The following is a 15,181-nucleotide window of genomic DNA, read 5'->3' as shown; positions in this document are numbered from 1 at the left end:
ATTATGTAACACTTACAGTTACAGACCAACGTTCAGTGGCCTTCATGTTCGATAACAGGAAACGCACTAAAGTTAAAAATAATAAGATCCAGGGATGGCGGATGGAACTTGCAGCCTTCAGTTATATAGTACATTATCGCCCTGGTAAAGAGAATGTGATTCCTGATGCCTTCACCCGAGCTTCTTGCGGTTCTGTGGTTTCCACGTCATCAACCCTCACTGAACTACATGGGAATCTGTGCCATCCAGGAGTAACTCGCTTATTGCACTTTGTGAGATCGAAAAATCTTCCCATTTCCACTGAGGACGTTAAGAAGGTCTGTGCTTCCTGCAGGATATGTGGCGAGTTGAAACCAAGGTTCTACAAACTCCAAGAGGAACACTCATCAAGGCGACACAACCAATGGAGAGATTAAGCATTGACTTTAAGGGACCTGTTCCGACGGCCTCACATAACCCCTATCTACTTATTGTGGTTGATGATTATTCTCGTTTTCCTTTCACTTTTGCGTGTCCCAACATGAGCACAACTACAGTGATTAAGTGCTTAGAACAAATATTTAGCCCGTGTTTGATGCCTCAGTATATACATTCGGATCAAGGAACCTCATCCATGTCCAGGGAGCTCAAAGCCTATGTCGCACACAAGGGAGTTGCAACAAGTCGAACTACCCCTTTTCACCCAATCGGTAATGGGCAAGTGGAGCGGCTCAACGGTACTGTATGTTAGTCAATCCAGCTGGCACTCAGGTCCCAAAATCTTCCCGATCAGCACTGGGAATTAGTACTCACTGATGTAATACATTCACTTAGATCTCTTCTGTCGACAGCAACTAATGTCACACTCCACGAACGGTTTTTAGGATTTCTGCGCCGCTCATCCTCTGGGAGCTCTCTGCCTTCATGGCTTATGTCGTCAGGACGGGTATTACTGAGGAGGTTTGTCAGAACAAGCAAAAATGAACCCCTGGTGGATGAAGTTGAACTATTAGATGCTAACCCAACATATGCTAACATTAGATACCCCAGCGGACAAGAGTTGACAGTTTCCATACGTGACTTGGCCCCATACCCTAGGGACTATTCTGTTGCTGAAAGTCAAGAACTACCTTCTGTTCCATTGTCACCGGAGGCCGTACAATCTCACTCTCCAGTGTCACCCACAACAACCCATCAAGAGTTTCCGGAGCGCATAGAACTTCACCCAGAAGCTGAGATTGGGACAGAGGCTGCATTGCCTCCAGTATGGAGATCAACCCGGGTGTCAAGGGCTCCGGACCGATACGGATAGGATTGATTACCTATGAAGTGATGTAACCAATTTTATATCTAGAGGGGAAGAATGTTATGAAATTGTTTTGTACTTTTGCTCTTTCATACCTCATGCTGAACTGTTTTTCTGGTTATCTTTTCATACTTTGTTTACTTACCTGATGGAGGGACAGTCAGAGCAATGTACCAAGTAATTCCCTTATCTTTTGTATTTCCTTTTGTTCATTTCTTTTGTATCTATTTGATTTAACTGTATTTACTTTGGCGATCTTATATAGATTGTATTACATTTATTATGGGGTCATTGCTAATTATATGCATGGTTGTTTCAGGTAATAATCTACTGAAGTTTAAGTTGAATAAAGCTTGGATAGCAGCAGATAAGCCTTTTAATGTCTCAACATTGTGTTAACATTTATTTCCAAGTTAGTGTATTTGTGTATTACAGTTTATTTAGAGTGGCCTAGTGAGTTTGAGCTTAACCTTATTTGAACTATGTTGTCAGCTGCTCATTTATTTGTGGAATTTGCCTAGGCTAGCCCAAGGTTTTTGGCTATTTGTAACAGCCTTTGAATTTGGCTTTTAGCCCATTTTGACTATATGGTCAGTCTTTTGCTGTTGGCTTTGCTAGTCTAAGGTTTTTGGCTATTTGTAACAGCCTTTGGATTTGACTTTTAGCCCATTTTGACTGTATGGTCAGTCTTTTGTTGTTGGTTTTGCTAGCCTAAGGTTTTTGGCTATTTGTAACGGCCTTTGTCCCTCTTGATTTGAGACTGCCTTGACGAAGTTATGCATTTTCAGCTGACTGCTGAAAATGCATAGCGGGCAAGAGGGCTTTCGAACTGGGAGAAATATCTCCCAGTTCGAATCCAAAAGTCTCAATTTTCCTCTTACTTGAATTTGTTTCCACTCTTCTACTATCTTTAACTCAGTTGCTCAACCTAGCTGTCCCCCCCTCCCCTCTTCACTAAAACCTTCTTACAGGTTGGGCAGGGGCTGGGCTTTTGTGCATTGGCTCTTTCTTGATCCAAATGGCAGAGACTGTAGAGGTTTGGTCCGCCTCTCGAGTATGTTTGGACCCTGAGGATGTTGATATGATTTCATAGCAATATCCATCGGGACGGAACTACCTATGGGGGACTTGCCTGCGGAATCCGGGGGGGGTATAGTCTCTACGGTAGGACTCTCGGCATTCTTTCCGGTGTGCCCTCTATTGTAACATGAATGGGGATGATTGCATACTAGTTATGCCCTCAGTCCTATCAAGCGGGTTTTGCTTACACTTGAGCCACTCATGTTATGGTAGAGCTATCCCTTCGGGGTAGGGTAGGGAGTGGACATATGGGAGTCAGTCTCTGCTGAGTGTCTTTGGTGAGAGAGGGGTTGGTGTGGGGGGCCTGGTTTTCTGTCTGATTTGCAGTAGGTTTTTCAAATTTCTGCTGAAGGATTAATGAATAACTCTCCCGGACAATGCGACCTCTTGACACTACCCTCCTCTTCGACCTCTGGCACGGACAAGGACAATCCTATAGAAAATTCAGTTGTACAAAAGACGACCCATGACAAGACCTTGAATGTGGCTATGGAAAGTTCTAGCAGTGGTGAGAGAATCCTTTATGTTGATTCTCTCATTGTTTTACGTTTATGGAAATGTTTGGAAGGTTTGGTGAAATTAAAGTCATAAAGTAATGTGAAACTAAAGATTTTGCATTTTGGAGGGTTTGGATTGAGTTTACTACTCATAAGAATGCCATGAATGCTTTCAAGTGCTCAACTAAGGAAAACTTAAAATGTATATTAATTCATAAAATACCCCAGAATATTGAAGTTGATTCCTTTTATCCAGCGAGAGTCAGTCAGGAAACTACAGATGGGAAATGTAAGGTGAGGACATCTTTACCTGCCAGGTGGCTAATTGTTTCTACAAAATCAGAATTTTGCAATCTTTTCCACTTCAGGAAACATTTGAGAACATTGGCAGGAACAATGACCAACTCTGATATTACGAGGTTTGGAAAGAATAGTTTTTTGGTTCATGCAAAGTCTTATAGACAAGGTCACATGATCTCTAAGCTGAAAAATACTGATATGATAAAAGAGGTCAAACCACACTATAGTTTTAGTTATGCCAAGGGAGTGGTATTCAGTCAAGACCTATATGAACTGCCTGACGAGGAATTGCTGGAAATGTGTGATGATAAAGTGTGGAAGATTTTCAAGGTTCCAAGATCAAGAATGATTATTTTCACTTTTAATAATGATCAAGTTCCTGATTATGTATATGTTGACAAGGAGAGATTTCGTGTTAGACCTTTTAAGCATAGACCACTCCAATGTTTCATATGTTTTGGATATGGTCACTCGGCAAAGGTATGTACTAGGAACCAGTTATGTGCTGCCTGCTCCTTACAAAAGCATGAAGGCGAATGTTCTACCCCAGTATTATGTATAAATTGTAAGGGAAATCATAATGCAAGGCATAAGGAATGTGAGTCATTTAAAAAAGAAGTGTTAGCCATAGAGAAAGCTCATGCTGAACATCTAAGTATTAGCCAGGCAAAAAGACTTTTGTTTCCAAGACCTCAATATAGTGAAGTAGTAAAAAGTGGAAAACCTAATATAAAAGATCTATCTAGAATACCAACTTCAAAGACAAAGGCCCCTTTGTCCCCTCCCGATGGGCCTCCTCTGGGCTTCTGGGAGGTCTCTCGGGCTTCTAATGTAGAAGCCTCACAGCTGCCTGATCTGGGTATGTCCCAGAATGACACCTTGTTCAGTGCACCGCATAAGGCTCAGGTGCACGCTGCAGAGACGGTGCCTCTTAGAAATAAGAGACCCCACACTCCATCATCATCTCCACCTATATCCCCACACCATAGTAGGGTTCCCAAGAGAGGAAATAGCAGGTCTCTTGAGGATCTGCCAAGTTCCTCTTTGAAACAAAGACCAAGACCAAGTCTTTCCAGACCAGCCCAATCCAAGTAAAAAAAAAAAAAGAGACTAAACTTGGTAATGTTTCTCCTAACTGTGGTGGTACATGTATTATTGCGGCCAAGTCACTACCACAAAAAGTTATCAAATTAGACTCCATACTGCAAGCTTGTGCAACACAGATTTTCATCAACAAATGGGTTACTCTGTGCTCTCTTTATCTAGAACCTGGCCTAGAAACTCGATTGGTGGATAGAGCTGGCAATCCAAGACAATCAGAGGTTGAAGATTTGCAATCACTTTTAGACCAACTACCTCAGCCTTTCATTCTGATGGGGGATTTCAATGCAAAACATACTTTGTGGGGGGAAGGTAGGTGTGATCACCGTGGTCTTATAATTGAAAGATTAATAGATTGCAATGATGTAGTTTTAATGAACGACAGCTCTCCTACAAGGTTTGATGTAGCCCATAACTCTAGTTCAGCAATTGATCTTACAATATGTTCGTCGTCATTACGATTAGACTATAAGTGGTCAGTGGATGAAAATCTCTATGGAAGCGACCACTATCCCATCCATCTTAAGTGTGTACAAAATACACCCTCCCCATCTTTACCCAAATGGAAGATAAAGGAGGCAGATTGGCAGCTGTATGTAAAATCTACCAAAGTCAATCGTAAGGCCAATGAATTTCCTTGCCCCTCGGCTGCCTACGAATATCTTGCTAGTATAATGATTGGAGGGGCAATGATGTCAATTCCTAAAACATCAGGGAAACCCCGTCGTCCACTGGTACCTTGGTGGAATAATAAATGTGCCTTGAGTAGGAAAATTGCAAGAGCCAGTTACAAGCGATATCGAAGGGGTCCTGTCTTGGTTGATAAAATAATATACGAGAAAAACCTCGCCAAACAAAAGCAAGTTTTTAAAGAAGCAAGGAGGGAGTCCTTCGTTAGATACATATCAGAATTAAAGTATAACTCGCCACTTTCTCTGGTTTGGGATAGAATCCGTAAATTACTAGGGAAATTTTCCCCTTCTCCTTTACCTATTTTGAAAATCAACTTGGTAGTTATATCGGATGCAAGAGAGGTGGCAGGGGAGGTCCTTGTTTGGCTCGCACTTTTCAAGGGCATTTCCAAGTGGGCCCGCCCCAGTCACTACTCTCCTGAATTTCGCAATATTAGAAACATGACTATAGTTAATCCGCCTGTTTGTTCAAATTCTGAGGCATATAACCTTCCATTTAGTATTGTCGAATTCGAATATGCCTTATCTTTGTCCTCTCCAACATCACCTGGAGAAGACGATATTATTTATGCAATGATTTCTCACTTACCTCTGGAGTCAAAAAAATTCTTTGTCGATGTTTTAAACGAATTCTGGTGCTCAGGGACTTCATACAAGTTGTGAAAAAACTCTGTTATAATTCCTTTTTTGAAACCTGGAAAGGACCCTAGTCATCCCAAAAGTTATAGGCCTATTGCTCTTACCAGCTGTGTCTTCAAGATTTACGAACGAATGGTGAATTTTCGTCTGATATGGTTATTAGAAACAAAGAACCTGTTGTCGAAGAGGCAATTTGGCTTTCGCAAGAATAGAAGTACTTTGGATCCCTTATTATGTCTCACACGTGAGATTCAGAACGCTTTTGCAGTCCAAAATCAAACAATTGCCGTGTTCTTTGATCTGGTAAAAGCATTTGATACTACCTGGAGGGCTGGTATTTTAATGCAGCTGGTTGAATGGCGTATTGGTGGCAATATGTTTAATTTTGTCAAAGACTTCCTGTCTGACCGGTACCTTAAAGTTAGAATTGGCTCTAACTTCTCATCAGAGTATCTTCAGGAAGAAGGCATTCCACAAGGGATTGTGCTTAGTCCAACCTTTTTTAATATTGCCATTAATGGTTTACTTGAACATCTCCCTGTTGGAGTAACTGGTCAAGCATTCGCGGATGATATTGTTGCCTGTAGTAGAGCTACTGCAGTTGAAGCTTGTACTAAAATTTAGTTTACAATTAATGCTGCTACTTCCTGGGCTAATAGTAAAGGTTTCAAATTTTCTGCAGAAAAAACTAAAGCTATACGTTTTTGCAGAACACGAAGAAGGGAAGAGATTCCAACCTTATTTTTAGAAGGTTCTATCTTGCTGTATGAAGATAAAGTCAAATATTTAGGAATTATTTTTGACAAAAAATTGACTTTTGCTGAACATATAAATGAGACTGCAGTAAATGTTAAACAGCGGTGCAATATTCTTAAAGTTGTTAGTAACCTGAATTTTGGAGCCGACCGTACTACTTTATTAAGAATTTATCAGGCACTATGCTTGAGTAAGATTGATTATGGATCTCAGGTTTATGGATCGGCATGTAAGACCTTGTTAGGCAAGCTGGATGTAGTACACAATATGGCATTGCGTATTTGTACAGGTGCTTTTAAAACGTCTCCTGTTGAGAGCCTTTATGTAGACTCTGGTTTTCTTCCTCTTTTCATTCGGAGGGAATTCGTGGTAACGAGCTGGCTGATACAGCCGCTAAGCAGGCAGCTTCCTCCCGGGCTTCCCACTCTGTGAGGGTTCCCTGTGAAGATTTTAAACTTTTTATTAAATCATTTTGTAGGACTAAGTGGCAGAATCATTGGTCCAACTTGAATAGTAATTTAAAGCTGAAATCGATCAGACCTTCTGTTCATCCTTGGTCCCCTTCTGTTGGGATGGATAGAAGATCTAGAATAGTTTTAACGTGCCTGCGTATAGGGTATACGTTTTTAACTCACCGGTATCTTTTAACTAGTGGAGCAGAGAGGCAGGTTCCTCAATGCTCCAATTGTAATGTTGGCATTACAATGAGGCATATATTTGTTGACTGTCCCCTTTATTTTAATCATAGACGTCGGTTTGGTTTCACCAACAAACCTTTGTCAGATATTTTAGGAGAGGGTGCTCCCACAGAAGAGATTTTTAAATTTCTTAAGGAAATCCATTTGTTTTATGATATTTAATTGAGTATTTTATATGAAGTTTATTTTAATAATTTGGATTAATTTAATGTGTACCTTTTTTAGTAAATATTTCCTGTTGATATATATGCGCTGAATGGCCTTTGGCTCCGGCGCGTGGAAAATGGCCACAAATTTTATAAATTCAATTCAATTCAACAGCTTTTGTATTTGGCTTTTAGCACATTTTGACTGTATGGTCACCTTTGCTGTTGGCTTTGTTAGCCTTTTGGTTTGGCTTGTTTAGCCTCTTAGTTTTAGCTCTTGGTATGGCTACTGATTTGACTATTTTTCAGCTAGAAATTTGCTGTTGCTGACATGTATCTGAAATTTATTTATGATCCATATTGAAGTTACAATTTGCTAATGAATCATATTTCGTTAAATTGTATCACGGCAAATTTCAAGATTACTGATCGCTCGCTTAATGGGTTCAAGGGAGCTGTTACTAGAGCACTACATAGTGCTACAGCAGCTATTGGTGTAGCTAGTCCAACTTTGATGACTGTAAAATCCAATGTGGAAATGTTACAAAAGCGTTGGAACAAATATTTGGAGGTATGGGATCAATATATCTCCGAAAGAGATTCTTTGAGGGATGATGAGTTTGATACACTTGAGAAGAATCATGCTCAATACAAAGTTTTGTATTATAGAGACCAATAAATTATTAGATGTTTTAGATGAACTACAGAGTGCAGTTCCTGGAATTTCCAATCCTGTTCCAACACAACAGAGTGCCAAGGTACATTTACCTGAAGTAAAGATTAACAGCTTTGATTGAAGGGTAGGTAGAAGAATGGCAAACTTGGTGGGACAGTTTCCGTTCATTAGTTCATGATCGTAAGGATATGGACAAGGTATTGAAAATGACACACCTTAGTCCTGTTTGAAAGGTAAAGCATTGTTAGTTGTCTCAGGATTTCAGGTCACAGACCAAGACTATGATGATGCTATTGCAGCTTTGCAAGATAGATTTGCTAACCCAGAGAAAGTAAAACAAACATTAGTGCTTCAGTTGTTCAATATGGTTAAGCCAGCCTGAGAATACTGCTAAGGAATTGGAGCAGTTTAAGCTGGATTTTGAAAGAATTATGAAGACTCTTCAATTATGTTACTGATTTACAGTCTTCCCATTGGCTTATTGCTGTTCTGTTACAGAGCAAGTTGCCTACAGAGGCAGAGATGTTCATTTTTCAGAAATTTCAGACTAAGTATTTTACCGTTGATCAAATCAGCACAGGTCTTGCTGACCACCTTGAATTTCTTGATAGGATGCTAAATAGTGGCAAATTACAGTCTGATAGTGATAAACTTCCACAGGATAGTGGCAAATCTCAAGTTAGAGATAAAGTGAAATCCTTCAAGCAGACACAGCAGGTATTTACAGATAAGTCTCAGATTGGAACTTATTCAGTTGAAGCAATATCTTCTAAAAACCAATGTTTATTGTGTTCATCAGATAGTCACAGAGCCAGACGATGCTCAAAGTATGCTGATGCAACTTCCTGAAGAAGTAGGCTGTTAGATATGGGACGGTGTTCTAGATGTTTAAGAAATAAGCATAATGTCAGGTGTTTCCAGCCTGTTAAATGCTTTGTCTACAATAAGACTAATCATAATGAAGGTTTTGCTACAGCAATTTTGGAAGCAAGTTATAAAGTGAGGTGAAATCAGATGGTACTGTAAAGTCAGATAAGCAAGTTAACAGTACTACAAACATTGAAGTTAAGAGTGTAGTTTCAAGTACAAAGAGTGCTGGGTCCAAATATTCTACTGCTTTAGCTACGGCTCAGGTCAAGGTATCTAATAATGATAATTAAAAGTCACAGTATGTTCGCTGCTTTTTCGATCCTGAATCGCAGATTTCATTTATTACTTCCAAGTTAGCTACGTCACTACAGCTAAAGACTGTTGAGAGTCAACAACTTGTTTTGCAAGGTTTTCAGTCCCAGCCAAAGGAGGGACAATTTGATATTGTGACACCTCTAGTTTCTCTAGGTAGGAGGATTAAGAAGATGAGAGTTGTAATTGTGGATGAGTTACCAGGTAGTATTTCTGCACCAGGCATGCATAAGGTTTATCAAATGCTGCAGGTTGAGGGGATTAAAACTGCAGATGAAATTTCATCCGACACTGTCTCAGGGATTGAATTAATGGTGGCTTCTGATTATTTTGCTGATTTTGTTGGTGGTGTTACCAATTATGAAGGTGTTCGATTGTTTGAGACACCTGGTGGTTACATTCCATTTGGTAGGATTTCCTCACAATTTTCCAATAACCTGGAAACTTCCGTTAAGACAAATTTTGTTGTTTGCAGATTAACTGCTAATATTTCTCCTCTTCATGTTAGTGATTTAATTGAAGAGAATAACGAACAAGTTCATAAATTATGGGAATTAGAATCGATAGACATCAATCCAACTGCCCCATCTGTAGATGATGATTATGTCTACAAAAGGTATGTCAATAGTGTTGAGTATCAAAATGGGCATTATTTTGTTAGTCTTCCCTGGAAAGAAAATTGCCCTTTTGCCCAACAACTTTAGAATGGCTTTAGGTCAAGTATATACATTAAGGAAAAATTTATCTAAGGTTCCTGGACATTTGGATGCATACCATAATATCATCCAGGATCAGTTAAAACAGAAATTTATTGAGAAAGTTTCTGATGCAGTAGCTGGTGCTAATACACATTATATTCCGCATCATGGGGTGCTTAAAGATTCAGACACTACCCCCTTAAGGATATTGTATAATTGCAGTGCTCGAGATAGAAAGGATAATCCTTCTCTCAATGATTGTTTAATCAAGGGACCCTCCCTGACAGTGAAGTTAGGTGATGTTTTGTTAAAGTTTAGAGTCAATGATTTTGCATTTTGTGCAGATATTAGCAAGGCCTTTTTGCGGGTAGGCCTGCAGAATGTTGATCGAGATTTTGTCAGGTTTCTGTGGTTCCGAGATCCGCAGAACCCAGAAGCAGGTTTAGACACTTATAGATTTGCTAGTGTGCTGTTTGGTAGCACATCATCTCCATTTTTGTTGATGGCAACACTTGACTATCATTTGAGAAGGTCAGGTAGCCCCTTTAAGAATTTGATTGCCAAATCCTTTTATGTTGATAATCTTCAGGGTAGTATGTCCAATGTAATAGAATAGTTAGAATTTCATCCTGAGGCTAACAAGCAACTGAGGAGTGCCAATATGCCACTCAGGACTTGGGTAACTAAAAATGAGAAACTTAAAACTAAAATTGAAGAAGATAACAGTGGTTATGTTGTTCCTACCACTACTTCAGTTCTTGGATTGAATTAGGATGTCAACTCAGACATGCTTAGTCTGAAGTCGGCTAAAATATTTGTACCTGAAGTAATCACAAAACACAATTTACTTAGTTTGGTCTCAACGGTTTTTAATCCACTAGGATTCCTTTGTCCAGTAATCTTAGGGGTAAAATCCTTATTCAAGCTGCTTGGAGGACTAATGTCTCCTGGAATTATCCATTAAGTGAAGAATTTTCAAGTAGTTGGATGGAATTATATGAAGAGTTCAAGGCATTTAGTTAATTTTCAGTACCTCGCAAAGTTGCAACTCAAGAAGTAAACTATGTTTTGCACATATTTTGTGACAGCTCAACCAAAGCTTATGGTTGTGCAGCCTATTTGATAGGAAATGGAGAAAGTAATCTTGTTACGGCAAAAGCTAAGGATGCTCCCCATAAAAAAAAACTCTTTCATAATTGGAACTGACATCAATTTGGTTAGGAACTAAATTAGCCAACTACATTCACAAAATTTTAAGTGATATTAATATTTCAAGAACTGTGATTTGGTCTGATAATGAGGCTGCTATTCAATGGGTCAGAAATGATAATTGCAAAATTACTTATGTCAAGAACAGGGAGGCTGAGATCAGAGAAGCGTCAGCCAATTATCAAATATTTCATATATCTACTGGAGAAAATCCTGCTTACTTAGTGACTCGTGGAGTTGAAGTTAAAGACTTAGTGTCAAATTCTTTATGGTTTAAAGGTCCTTCTTGGCTACCATGTGAAAGTTTGTGGCCAAGTCAAAATGATGAAGTTGTAGTTTATGAGATAACAGCGGAGAGACAAATTGATCCAATTGAGGTTGAATGTTTGTTTGAAGTTAGAGAATGTTCTTCTCTGGAGAAGATTTTCATGATAACGAAATATGTATTTCAGTTTCTGACAAAATTGTTACTCAAGATATCACCAAATCGAGTGTCAAAGATAACTTTACCAGATCCAGCTGTTTATTGGCTAAGATATTATCAACTTACTAAGTTTAAAGAAACTTTTTCTTGGCTGTTGTATTTTCTGAATCCTGATCCTATTGAATTTGAGAGCTTGTATGATCTTTTGCAGAAACCACATAGCTTGTCTGTGGAATGTTCTGATTTGATTAAGGACTTAGGTCTGTATTTTGATCCATCCATTGGACTGATGAGGTCAAGAGGTCGCCTCCAGCATGCTGAGGTTGCTGTGAATTCCAAATATCCTGTACTAGTTCCACCAGGAGAACATTTAACTAACCTTTTCATTCTAAAGGCACATAGGTATAATTTACATGGAGGAGTACAGGAAACTCTTGCTACTATTCGTCAACAACTTTGGATTCCAAAGGGAAGGCAAGCAGTACGCAAAGTGATTAGAAAATGTGTTCTCTGTAGGAAAGTTGAAGGTAAACCCTGTGTTTACCCTGGTCCCCCTTCTTTACCTTTACATAGAGTTGTTTTGAACAGACCATTTGAGAATGTAGGTGTTGATTATTCTGGACCTATTGTCATTACAAAGACTGAAGATAATGAGCCAGGAAGGTTTGCATCTGCTTGTTTACTTGTACAGCTACAAGAGCAGTTCACCTAGATGTGGCTTTAGATATGACAACACAATCACTCTTATTAATTTTTTGTTGGTTTTGTGGCACCTGGTCTGTTCCCAAACAAATAATTTCAGATAATGGGACAAACTTCAAAGCAACAGCCAAGTTTCTTGAGGAAATATGTAGTGATCCTCAAATACGAGAATATTTTGGTAATTGTGGTATTGTTTGGAAATTCATTGCTCCCAGAGCACCTTGGCAAGGTGGCTTCTATAAGAGGATGATTAAGGTTGTTAAGAATTGTTTGCGAAAGGTTTTGTATCATAGGAGAGTCAGTTTAGATGAACTTCAGACTGTGGTTGTTGAGATTCAATCTCGTTTTAATAATAGACTGCTCACCTATATCAACAGTGATAGGATGTCTCCAGAACCCTTGTCACCTTCACATCTCCTATATGGCAGATCTATTGAAGCTCTGCCATCAGTAGTTTTAGCGGATGAATGTGATCCTACTTACATGGACCACGATCAATTGAATAAGCAATTTTCCTTATTGTCTTGTATCATTTCCAAGTTTGAGGTGTGGAAAAATGAATATATAATTTCCTTAAGAGAACGTCATTATGGTTCTGATAGAGCTAGGGAATTGAATAATCTTATAGTTGGGGATGTTGTTTTGGTCCAAGTTGAATCTCCAAGAAGTGAGTGGCGTTTAGGTAGAATTGTTGAACTTCGACCTGATTCAGGAGTCATACGTTCTGTAGATGTGTTCTGTAAAGGTCATATCAGTACACGAACAGTTGAAAAGCTTGTACCTTTAGAGGTTAGTGAACCAGTGAATGAGGAACTTATAGGTACTCTTGATGATAATGTGAACACTGATGTTCCTAGTTCTGAAATGCCTCATCCCCCTGGTCAAATGATTGAAACACGTCCTGAACGTGCTAGCAAAACTAGAGCTACAATAGAGAGGAGGGAGCTCATAAAACAAGGAGCTCTGTAAGTTAAGTTTAATTCTTATGTGAGAAATCACCCTTTTTTGTTGCTTAATATTTTTTGTGCTTGGCCCGAGAATGTCATAGAATGACACATTTAATTTTCATTCCCATTAAAAGAAAAGGTGTTAATTTCTTTATCATTAACTTTATTTTAGATTTTGTGATTTACTAATTAATGATTATTAATTATTTTCAATTATAAGTGATATTTTTTTGCCTGTATTTTGCAAATGCGACAAGAGTTTCCCTCTGTTTTTTTCCCGCCTTAATGTTGGGGTAATGTGCGGCTGTCCGGGTTACTGTGCACACATGGCAATTTAAGGGGACATTCTTGGATCCCAATAGTGGCGAGCGCTGCTATTCTGTATTAGTTATACTATGTAATTAAGTGTACTTATCTTCCTGAAGACGACGAACCAGCTAAGTATCTTATATAAGTTAATTTGCATGTTTGGCCAAATGTGTATAGGAGTTATATAAGAATGCTAGGTTAGTTCTCGTGTTTGCGTTTGGCGACTACCAACGAGATTTAAGGTAAATACAAGTTGATTTCTGGTTTGTAATAAAATTCCAGTGCCTAAAATTCCTACCGTTGTTGCCTTTGTAAAGAAAATTATGTGCTGTGGACCATTTTGAGCAATCGGAGAATATAATTTCACCACAAAAATTACAAGAGGTAGTTTCAATGAAGCCGTGGTTGTGTTACAGAATTAATGTAAGCATTAGTAAACTTGACTATAAAAAAAGTGAGTGCAACACATACGAATTGAAACAATTAATTTTGTCTAAAATCAACACATTACCTAAAGCTAATAGTATACATATGTACTGTGATGGTTCAGTGAATGGTATCAAGGTTGGATGCGGGGTGGTTGTAAGGGAATATTATGAAAATTATGTGTGTTTTGACGAGACGCTGTCAAAAAGAATAGAAGATAAAACTTCTACTAAAACTTCTACTACTACTGCTGAATTACATGCTATTCATGAAGGGTTAACCTTAGTAATAAACAAATTGAAAGACGTTTGTTTTCGTTGATTGCCAGAGTGCTCTTCTTGCGCTTAACTCTAGATATCCAGTTGACAGGGAATTAGTAAGTGTAAAGAACTTGTATATGCAATAGAAGATCAAGGGTATTTTGTCAAGTTTTTCTGGGTACCATCTCACGTTGGTATTCATTTGAATGAGATGGCTGATAGTTTGGCAAAGGATGCTACAAACAAAAATAATATTGCTATAGAAAGCACAATAACTCTAAGCAGAAAAAAAGAAAGGGTTAAAATCAAGGTGTCTTTGTAGGAAGCGGCTGAAATTCGACAAATTTTAAACAATGGTAGTGTCAGCATGAGACACTATTTGTTTTAGTGCTTGAACACAGCAATATTGTATATGGTAGCGCAGTTTCTAAACTAGATACATTAATAATGAGGTTACGTTTGGGATATAAATATTCTTGGGAATACACTGAGGATGAAGACTAAGAGTAAATTATGTGGTGGGTTACGGAAACATACCTTACAACATTACGTAATGGAATGTAATAAATTATTATAGCTTGGCATTTGCTTTTGTATAAATTGGATCAAAATTCTTCTCATGTAAACTATTTGCGTTTCCTTTTTTTTATTTACGTATTTATTGTTATTTTTGCCTGAAATAGTTTGAATTTTGTAGGTGGGTATAGCAGCATGCTGCTACACTCCATTTGATGTTTAACTATAAACATTATGAATTAGAATTCGTTGACAATAACATCTAGAACAACTACTTAACTATATCCTAGTTACATATTGTCATTGTTTGTCTAGTAATGAACCCTAGGCAAAATAGACATCAAGAAAATTCAAAAGATAATATTGTCAATTGCGTCTGTGCCCTTATCTAAGTCTCATCATCAGAACATCGTCAAAGGTAAAGGATGCAGATTGTTATGTGAAATAAACAACAATGCGAAATTTTATTTTAAATTATTTGCTTTTATAACAACGATTATCCTTATTTATGTTGTTTTTAATTTCTACTGCTTTCAGTTGTGCTTTATTGTAGTGAATACAGATTTTGTTTAGGAGGTTCAACAGCTAAACAACCCCAGTACTTGACGCCCAACACTTCCTGAGATTTCACATCTTTT

The 15,181-nt window shown here is 38.3% G+C and overlaps 2 protein-coding genes across 2 annotated transcripts; both read left to right on the top strand.

Moving 5' to 3' along the window:
- The first annotated feature begins 9,757 nt into the window (after positions 1-9,757).
- LOC135209373 (uncharacterized) lies at positions 9,758-12,095 on the top strand. Its single transcript, XM_064242070.1, has 2 exons — positions 9,758-10,281; positions 11,027-12,095. The coding sequence occupies exons 1-2, from the start codon at positions 9,758-9,760 to the stop codon at positions 12,093-12,095; spliced, it is 1,593 nt and encodes a 530-aa protein (XP_064098140.1).
- Positions 12,096-12,109: 14 nt separating this feature from the next.
- LOC135209372 (uncharacterized) lies at positions 12,110-13,054 on the top strand. Its single transcript, XM_064242069.1, has one exon. The coding sequence runs from the start codon at positions 12,110-12,112 to the stop codon at positions 13,052-13,054; it is 945 nt and encodes a 314-aa protein (XP_064098139.1).
- The last annotated feature ends 2,127 nt before the right edge of the window (positions 13,055-15,181 follow it).

Source organism: Macrobrachium nipponense, chromosome 37 (genome assembly GCF_015104395.2).
Source record: "Macrobrachium nipponense isolate FS-2020 chromosome 37, ASM1510439v2, whole genome shotgun sequence".
Lineage (NCBI taxonomy): Eukaryota > Metazoa > Arthropoda > Malacostraca > Decapoda > Palaemonidae > Macrobrachium > Macrobrachium nipponense.
The sequence above is the reverse complement of the archived record's forward strand: the minus strand, read 5'-3'. Positions and strand labels throughout refer to the sequence as shown.